The sequence below is a fragment of the Labrus mixtus genome, chromosome 5 (genome assembly GCF_963584025.1).
Source record: "Labrus mixtus chromosome 5, fLabMix1.1, whole genome shotgun sequence".
Taxonomy (NCBI): Eukaryota; Metazoa; Chordata; class Actinopteri; order Labriformes; family Labridae; genus Labrus; species Labrus mixtus.
The window spans coordinates 18958955-18969188 of record NC_083616.1 but is presented as its reverse complement, the minus strand read 5'-3'; the positions used below and the strand labels follow the sequence as shown (position 1 = coordinate 18969188).

Here is a 10234-nt window from a genome sequence, read left to right as displayed (position 1 = left end):
TTCTGTCATTTCTCATATTGTAAGACAATTTGGTCTCAAGCTTCACCCTCCACAATCAGAAACCTCTCATCACTTTACAACCAGGCCCTGAAATCACTGTCACATACTGAAAAGACACAGCTTACTTAGTTTTGAGAGCTTTATGCATTTATGTTTTGTCAAACTACTTTTTAAATGTATCAACAATCTGAGCCCCTGAACCTCGCTCCATATGTTCAAAGACAGGACAGTAACAGGGTAACAAGAAGCACAGTGAATGGAAACTCTGACAGGCTGTGGCTCAGTTGGTAGAGTTGTCGCCCCAACTGGGCAACATGCCTGATGTGTCCTTGGGCAAGACACTTAACCCCAAATTGCTCCCGCTGCTTCGGTGGTGGTGTATGAATGGGATTAGTTACATCTGATGGATGATACTACATAGCGATCACTACCATCGGTGTGTGAATGGGTGTGAATGGGTGGGTGTGACATGCGGTGTAAAAGTGTTTTGAGTAGTCAGAAGACCAGACAAATGCTATATAAGCTCAAGTCCATTTACCATTTACATACAACATCTAAGATCTACATTTGGACAATCAGTGTTCCTAATCAAAGGCTGTCAACTCTGGAACACATTACCAACTGAACTAAAATTCTCTTCAAATCTTTTACAAAAAAGGTGACATGCTGGCTGAAAGCAAACCAGAGCTGAACCCACTTTTAAATTGTATCTTAATCTGTAATATAAATAGTTTTGTGTAGGATTCTGTATTGTCATATTGTTTTATATATGTATTTAATATATCATCATATAGTGTTATGTGGTTTTATGTGATCGAATGTTGTACATTTTTACTCTGTTTACCTAAAGGCCCAACTAGGGACAAGAGCAAATTAGCAATAGCTAGTAACTCTCTGTGCTGCAGTGTCATGCTCTGTATTGAAAATATGTTCAATTGCATTGTCCCTATAAAGTAATTAATTCAATAATGTGAGAGCATACAGTAATAGTATGGGAAAGTGATACCCAACCCTTATTAACTTGCAATTCTCTTATTAAAGCAACATACAGGTTACTCCTTATCACAAGGTGCATTTCTTAGAATAAAAGTTCATTTGATTTTTTTTAACCCAAAGATTATAATCTAAACATGATTTCAAGAGGTAATTTCAAATAAAGAATTTAGAAATTAAACTTTTTTGTACCCTTTGCAACCATAAATAATCACTGTGGGGGTTGCGACTTCAAGGTTTGAAGCCTGGATTATATCAAACGCAGCATGCCTACAACAGTGTTACAATAGTTTTGGGGGTGACTTGTTACTGTGTCTACATATTTCCCTGATGCACACATAAAGTCAATATAGAAACATTTGATTGTTGTGGAAGAATTTCACCCAACTGTACAGAAGCTGGACCTTTACCCCATCCAATCTACTTAAATGCCAACTTCAATCCAGGCCTTTTCTCCCAATATAGTTAACCAACATGATCTTTGTGCTTCTGCATGGGATCAACTCCCTCTAGACAAGTTCAGTGATTTGGTGGGAGGCCCTCACAGAAGAGGTGAGCCAGTTCAAGCAGAATTTGATGTAATTATGTCATCTTTTTATACTTAGCTTGCACCGTGGTTCGGAGAGAAACGTTTTTTTTATATATTATTTTCTCTTAAATAGCTTGAAACCTTTTTTCCCCATTAAACAGCTTAGTTTGGATCGTTTAACATAGTCTAGCTTTACTGAGCTTTATAGTGACCTTTAAGTGTAAACTAGACTAGAAGTTCAAAATGTAAGTTTCATCACATTCTTGGTCTTTAGAACACTTCATGAGAAAACAATGCTCACACTGGTATGGGTTTCTCAACTTTTATTTTGAAACACATACCACTTCACAACACGTTACCATTATTTTTGCTGATTTCAATCAGAGATATGATCAGATAGGTTATTGATTGAGGTAGTCTTACAGGTTAAATTTTATCCAACATACAATTCACAGTCACAACTGAAACTCTCGGTATGACTTGTTCAGAGTGATTCATAATCCAGTCATACAAGTGGAATCATAAACGCCTAGATGGAGAAGATTCTTTTCATTGTGAAGCACAAAAAACACAATCCATTAAACTAATTCATTCTAAAACATAAAACCCTTAAACATACCACACCTATCTATTCATGTAACACACATCATTTAGCATTTATAATTCCACTGTGCAGTTTTATTATTCCTTTGTTTCATGTTTGACCTCAGCTTTTTGAAATGCAGGGGTTTCAGGATTCTCAAAAATGCAAACACACATACACTGCATCCGCTGGATGGCTGCTGAAGATTTACAAACGTTTTGGTTTACAGACATGAACATAAACATGGATCATCAAGAAGATAAAACATATAAAGATGCTGCTTCAGCAGTCAGTAAATTAGTTTAGTCAAGAGAAGCTCCCCGTTTCAGTCATCTTCTTATTGTAAAGGTGAATCCTTGGTGGGGATCATTATTCTAGACCCCATGCTCCTGATCAAAGGCACTGAAGAGAGAAAAACAGAAACGTGTTCACCAGTTTAAGATGAACTTGTAATACATTTTAAAAACATAGATCCACTTACGTTAAAATGCAATAACCAGAAAACAAAACATCTTGTCAGTTTGAAAAAGTGAGAGCTGAGTCAGGATACAGAACACTGTGGAAATGACTGTGCTATTAATGAAGCCAAGAATGTGTGAGTCTACAGCACCAGTAATTAAAGTGCTAACTCACGTTGTATTACATTACACTCATTACTACATCTACAAGCGCTGTGTGTGGGGATCATTCTGGTGAAGCCATACATACACAGATACATGGGAAAAATGTATATACATATATATTGCAATAAAGTGGCCATACTTCCTATACATTTCAACTTTCTTTAAAAGAAGAAAGGTTACAGAAAGTTTTAATTTCATATAGAAAATGACTACGTGTACAGAAATCTTTCTTTGTAGAAAACTAGAAGTTTACCTTGCACTACTTTAAGTGTAGTCTGAGCAGAGGAATGACATTACCCTTTATATTAATTACAAAACCTTGACTTAGCATGTCAACTACTAACTAAAAACGTATTTTGAGAAGAGTTCATACAGCACTAAAGCATTTCAAGTTTAGCACTACTTCCCTACAACTCTAGTATCTATATGCTCATCTGCTCACTTTGCTGCTGGTGCTACACGGCTGCTCCTGATAAATGTATTTCGTGTGATCCTCCCTTTCCTTATCTTCAACCTGTGGGCTCTCTTCTCTACAGTTCCTGATGGGCTCTGCACCGAGCTCTGTTATGTTGCTCAAAACGCTCCATGGGGTTTTAAGGCGGCCTGAAGCATGTTGCTTTTGCAAGTTACCAAAGCTTCTACCTGCCAACTAATCTCTTGGTGTATAAAACAAACCAGTGAAGTTAAACATAATTGTATCTGTATGTACAAAAACATCACCAGTAAGAGATATTATATACTGTACTGTGTAGTCTGTCAGATATCTGCTTGTGATGTCACATTGCATACATCACCCTTTATTAAAAGGTAGATCTTTTTCTTGGGACTTTATATATGGACAGTTTGCATTGCACCTACCTGTATAATAAACATTTGCATCCCATCCCTGCTTCATCCAGGCAGAGTTCCTGGTCTCCTCCCGGGACTGAAGGCTTTCATATGCTGTAAACAAACCACATGTCATCAGGTGTAGATACATTATCCATCTCATGTCAAACAATTAGCTATAAAAACATTTCAAAGTTATTTTATCACAGCTTTATTTCATAATCACAATTTCTGCTCTATAATATGTATGGAGGACACCCTCCTTTAATAGACCAATAACCCACAAATCTATGTATGTGGAGAATTTGGAGGAAACATCAGGAAGAGGAACAGATGCAGGGGAGACATGTAGGAGATATGAAGTGTCTAGAATTGACCCATGAAAGGAAAATATGGACAATCATGATAAAAATAAATTACAGATAAATCCCAAGTAACACTGGAAACGGTAGCAGAAAAAAGATTCTATGGTTTCGTCACCTCATCTCAACGGAGCACCTCCAAAACATTCATTTTAAAATATATAGCCGGGGGAATTTTTCTACGGGGCTGGCAGGAAAACTTTGGCTAAAGTTGAGTTGTTTGCATTCACACATGAAACTTTCAGGACTTTTGTGTATGTGTGAATACAGCATTAGTGTAACATACTCACCCCACAAATGATGAACAACATACAAGTCACCGATCTGCGAGAAGAACCCTCCCACTGCTTCTTTGTTTTCCTGTCTGTACTTGATAGCCCTCGCCCTGTTGGAAGACAATTTATTAGTGTATAATAATCAAATATGAAATAAGAATGTTGGTGCTGGTCCGAGAATTTGTATTATTTATGCAAATTAAAAAGGTAGATAAGCCATACCAGTGGTTTCCCCATTCGATCATAGTTCCTGGCTGAAAAACAAGAACGGAGGTAAAATAAGAACACAGTTTCAAAACTACAACTGCACCCACACAGAACTCTTAATGCCATGTACACATGAAGCCTACTCAGTGAAAAAGCTGCAGACAGACTAGTTCAACAGCTCATTCATAGCATGTGTATTTAAACAATCCAACCAAATGTATAAGCCGGCACACAGGAAGAACTTCAGTGTTGGCTGCACACAGATTCTGTCTGAGCAATGTTTCAACAAATACGATGGGCACTGAGGTAGACAGCTCTCCGTTTAACACGTGTATTCTTCTATCAATAAGTAAAATGCACTTGAGTGCAGGAGTTACCACAGACATCGTGTCAGTGCTGATCAAAGAGATTACATATTTCTGCTTAATGGAAAGATAATTGGCTTTATTCTTTCAAGGAACAAGACAGCCTAATGTATGGAAATATACTGTATGTAAGAGATCATTGGAAAGTTGGTACTGTGTTAAGATCAATAATAAAAGTTTTACTACTATACCTGACATAGTCGAAGATTTATCATAATTCTAATAGCAATATACTCCTAGGAAACCTGCCTTTTTATCAAAGCAAAGATGGGTCCTACCTCTTAATGACAATGTTAATAACAATGGCTCATCCAAAATGCAGACAACTCTTTCAACAACAAACAATATCTTTTCTATGTTGATTATCTTTTTAACTTCCAATAAACACTTCTGGTACTTTCGATCATCTTTATACGTCTCTTTTAGCACATTACTCATTGGCAAAAAGTTCCAGCTCAGCTTAGCAAATTGCTTTCCATGCTGTCACAGCTTTGTTTCAACCCGACAAAAGATTTTCAATGGAAATCAAATCCAGTGAGTGCACTTTACACGCTGAGCGGATTACATTCTTCTTGGAAAAAGTCCTAGTATATGAAAGAGTTTTTTGTCACAAGGTTCTGGTTCCAGTTTCAAAAGAACCCTTAAATTTGACTTTGGTTGTGCTATTAGCTTGAAGTGAAGTGTGACGTGGTTTCTGGCCATGAAGTCCTTTCATACATGTAGTGTTTTTCTAAAAATCTGTTCTGCTATCGTCAGATCCTCCTGCAAGTCTTTGGCAGTAATACAGGGATGTTCTCAGCTGGTTTAAACATTACAATCCCTTAGGAGACACTTTGCACGTTCTAGACTTCATACATTTTCATGTATAAATCTTCACACACACTCAGCAGGGTTGAAAACTTTCAATGAAGACTTTATGGAATGGATTGTAATTGAAGAAAGGAGAAATGTCAAACAGCTCCTTTAAGAACCAGCGCTGAATTATTGAGTGTGTAAAGTCTGATGTAACTAAAACATTATCGTGGTCATGCAGTTTCAGTGTGTAATATTTAGTACGGTGATACCTTGAGATTATAGGTACGCATTTCATAGATGTTGGGTCCTGGTCTTGGCATAGGTTCATTCCAGAAACTGAACTCGAGGAGGAGCTGATTTCGTCTTGAAATCAACATTTTTGCCCTTTCTTTTCGAAACTCTAAATACTCCTGTACAGAAATGAAAAAAAAAAAAGGTTTACTATATATACAAAAATATTCTTAACAGTTATTTTTGTACTGATAAACCAAAACACTGCAGAGTCAAAACTCATAACAGTGTTACTTGTTCATTACATATCAGTTTTTCTCAGCTCTAATGGGACTTCTTCAGATTTTGCAATGAAATCTGTATTTTACAGATTAACAGGTAAAACAATAGGAAACTATAACTGCAGACCTTGTTATCATTCAGCTTGTTCAGGCATTCAGTCAGGGCTGGGTAGCCTCCTCTGTATCGCCATAGATGCACTGTCAAAACAGAACAGCAGATGTCACTGTAGCTCTGTGTAAGGATCGATGCCCAGCACACAAACACAGATTACAACTGTACCTTCTGCACCTTCACGAAATGTTTTCTCTGAGCACTCATAATGGAAATAATACACTGTATATGCTCAGATGTAGAAGGTGAAGTGTTGGCGATGAGTCGTCTGTACATGTTTCTGTGATGCTCTGCCAAACAACTCACAGCCACATTGCAGCCACTCAAGTTAAGTGTTGTTGCTCATGAGGCCTTGAGACAGAAAAATTCATCTAGTCCTCTTTACAAACACCAACACTTTCCATCATGATTTCTGTGTATTGGTTCTCTCCTGCTTACCAGCTTGGTCCTGTTCTCCATACCAGGTGTTCCAGCTTCCCACCACCTCGCATGGGTAGTCCTGGTCCTGATGGAGCCGGTTTTGCACCTCGGCCCTAAAGTCAGCATAAAAGAAAATACAAAATCTTTTCACATTTATAGTATATTATAAGATACTCACTTAACAACAACGGCCAACTAGAGGGCACTCAGAGAGCACAAAGTCCACAATTATCCAACAATGCTGATACACCAAAAAATACATTCATTTTTATGATTTTAATTTAATGCTCTATTAATCTTATGAACCTAGAAGAAAACCATGGAATAAAGTCCATCTCTTCAATTCAGGAAATTCTTAAATGGGGCGGCTGTGGCTGTGGCTTCGGAACAAATCCCCGACCTTCTGGTAGAGAGACGACCAACTCTACCTCTAAGGTCGGGGGTTTGATCCCCAGCTCCTGCAGCTACATGTCCGATGTGCCCTTGGGCAAGACACCTAACCCTGAATTGCTTCGTCGGCGGTGTATGAATGTGTATGAATGGGATTAGTTACTTCCGATGGTCACTTTACACAGCAACCTCTGGCATCAGTGTGTGAATAGGTAGCTGTGATTCGCGGTGTAAAAGTGACAAAAAGTGTACAAATGTAAACTGTATCCTCCTTAACTTAAAGCAAAAGGCACCTCGTTGGTTTAGTTAACAGCAACTTAATCAAACCATCAAAGGATTTAAAAATGTATTTTAACAATGGACTTGATGCAGGAAATATATAAAACAGTGAACACACTTACTCTAAACTGTTGTAAGCTTCCAGGCACTCTGGTTTGACGTTGTGAACTGAAAAAAAAAAAAAAAGCCAGACTTAAGAGAAATGGGGTGTTTTTTTGTGTTTTTTTTTTTTTTTTTTTTTTTAAACACAAGCAACAATCAAATTCTTCAACAAAGTAATTTCACACTCCGATTCAGCAAAACCGTCAATTCACAAAAAGCTGATTTGCTTTCTGGGTTATGGGAGTGTGGAATTGAAATCCCTACATGGTGAGACGACGCAACAAAAAGAAAAAGATCAAAGCTTGGGGAAGAATGATAGACTTCTCCACAAGAGACAGACCGACAAAAGTTATCACAAAGAGAAGACCAGACAAACTGTATTGATTTCACTTACAAAGCTTTACAGGCGTGATACATCAAATAGCATGCCGCTGCTTTATGTTGATAACAGAAAAACGTGTAACAGTGCTCGTCTTTCAGCCGACTTCAGTCTTCTCTGGAGGTCGCTGAGGCCAGTGCAGATTGAATTTGATTAACATGATTTATTTATCGGTTATCTCCACAAACAGAAAACTGCCACAAGCACTGTAGAGACTCAAACCAGAATCCATTTCATTAACTTATAATGTAACTGCATCATATTCACTTGCATATGACCCTCTGCAACCCAATTACTAGGAGTAAGTAAAATACTGTTTGCTTACATTGAATTTTATACAGGTTGCTGGTCTCTTTCTTAGACAGCAGGTTGGAGTGGGCATCTTTCCTGGCATCCACTTTGTGCACGAATAAGGAACGGAACCAGCTTTTGTCACTGCTTTCTGAAATCCTCCTACACAGAAACGAGATGAAAGATGAAGTTTCATGAAGGCTCAAAGCTACAACATAAAACAAGGAAGTTATCGATGTAAGAAAGACTAACTTAAAAGGAACATGAAGATGTGCGTGACATAAGGGCTAAAAAGATAGTCATGCTAATGTACTTTGATATGAGAAACGTGCATACTGTATGAGTGAGTGGGCTGAATGCCATAGCTGGTGTCTTCAGCAAGAAACTTTTTGTCACCCTCTCTGAAGTGGATAAAAGAGGGGAATATCTCTGACTTTAAGAATTACTGTTATTTCAATCCGTTTTTGATCACACATAAATGTCCCTCAAAAATCACAGAGCAAAAAAGTAAGACTTGAATCTGTTGTGTGTTCTGGATGTTCCCAAGAAAGCCAAATCAGAGGAAATGTATTAGTCACATTAAAGGAAACAGGGTCTATGCCGGCCAGTATTTCTAAAAAAAAAAAAAAATGAGATCAACCTAAGTATTTAGGATGCATATAGCTCATATCTGAGAACCAGATATTGCAAAAGTGGGCGAAATGTGACTCTTACATTATGTAAAGATCATTTTTTAATTTAGCGAACATAACTTGATCAAATTGAAAAACATGATCACAAAAAATGGCATTCACATGCTGTTATATAGTAGTTCCTAAACTCATAGCCAAGGACATTTTAATGACTTCCATTGGTATTTATAAACGCATCGTTTTGTCATAATTCTGCAACCACTTTAAAGCTGCTTAAATGTCAATATTGAACTCTATTTCGGTTTTTGTTTTTCCTCCACAGGATGTGAAATGTTAAACCAAGAACAGCCCAATGAGAGTAGTTTATGCCCACTCATGGATTAGGAAGATATATAGTACATTTTGAGCACATGAAAAGGCCGTTTGTCAATCAAAAACACTTTCTAAGTGAGGCTTTAATTTGTTTTCCTAAAATCCAAAAACTTTCAAGGTCAGTGGGACGCCTCTTTTAATAACCTTATTGGCAAATGGCTTTAATTGCAAGCTATAATTATAAATTAAATTCCCCTGGCTCCTTGTCAAAAATAGCAGCATAATTTAAGCAGAAAACGTGCTTTTGAATGAAGTCAGCCACAGAGTGAATGCAGACACAGTGTAAGCACAGAGGAGAAGTCTACGAGCAGTAGTTACATTTCATGTAGCTTTACAGGACAAAGTTCAGAAGTCCAGCAAATGATTAAAGCTGGTTTGGAAAACTGCCATGTTGTTTTGGAAATAATGACCCTTGTTTGTCACATTAAGAACACCATGCAATGCAAATATCTCACCTTAGTGTTGCGACCTATAAATATTTGTATGCAATTCAATTTGACAGAAGAAAGCACACTACACTGTAAGTTAGAAAGTACTGTATATAATATTATTTCAATTTATTTATTTAATTAATTAATTAAAAAAAAAAACATACAGGTACTGTAATGTCATGTTAGTTTACACAGAAATTAAAAAGTTGTTATTAAGTCTTTTAATTTTAGGTTTTGATATATGACGTCATTTAGACAACAGGGTCTGAAGCCATTCATCTTCAAAAACAAAACATGTCTAAGTTGATGAAAAACGCATAAAGTTTATGTTAATTTTAAGTTTTATGCAGTAAAGTAAACTCAGGAAATTCTATTAAATGCTTGAGTTGTGTTTTTTTCTCACTCTGAGGACAGGATGGTGACAAAACCCACCGTGAGCCTTTAAGGTGATCAAACCTCACGTTACACATGCCTTACTGCTTAGCCAGCTCGTGTTTACTAAAAGATTACAAAAAATGACTTTACCTGGTCGATTGTTGCAGATTCAGAGAATACTTAAACATTATTTGTCCTTTAGACCAAACAGTAGTGTTGGTCGCCATGTTGCTCTTTAAAGTAGAAACTTCTTCTGAACGGCAAACCCACACTGGTCTCTGGTTAATGTTTACCTCCCTGTCTGTGGTGGATTATGTATGACGGCTAATCCTGTCAAATACTTGCTGAGTAAATTAGACCGCCGGTGGTTTTAAAAGCA

At 37.2% G+C, this 10234-nt stretch overlaps 1 protein-coding gene across 1 annotated transcript; it reads right to left on the bottom strand.

Annotated features, from left to right (window-relative positions):
- Positions 1-1830: 1830 nt before the first annotated feature.
- On the bottom strand, positions 1831-10173 carry nipsnap1 (nipsnap homolog 1 (C. elegans)). Its single transcript, XM_061038394.1, has 10 exons — positions 10006-10173; positions 8080-8207; positions 7396-7441; positions 6623-6717; positions 6200-6270; positions 5830-5970; positions 4416-4447; positions 4209-4303; positions 3587-3670; positions 1831-2507 (listed from the first exon to the last, which is right to left on the bottom strand). The coding sequence occupies exons 1-10, from the start codon at positions 10080-10082 to the stop codon at positions 2443-2445; spliced, it is 834 nt and encodes a 277-aa protein (XP_060894377.1). The 5' UTR covers positions 10083-10173; the 3' UTR covers positions 1831-2442.
- Positions 10174-10234: the final 61 nt, after the last annotated feature.

What these genes read in the sequence shown, in the direction of transcription:
- nipsnap1 (XM_061038394.1), bottom strand. Translation starts at nt 10,082, where the DNA reads ATGGCGACCAACACTACTGTTTGGTCTAAAGGACAAATAATGTTTAAG. An exon ending in CAACCTGTATAAAATTCAAT is followed by an intron (nt 7,442 to 8,079) that starts GTAAGCAAACAG and finishes TTTTTTTTTCAG; the next exon opens with TTCACAACGTCAAACCAGAG. An exon ending in TGGAGAACAGGACCAAGCTG is followed by an intron (nt 6,271 to 6,622) that starts GTAAGCAGGAGA and finishes CTGTTTTGACAG; the next exon opens with TGCATCTATGGCGATACAGA.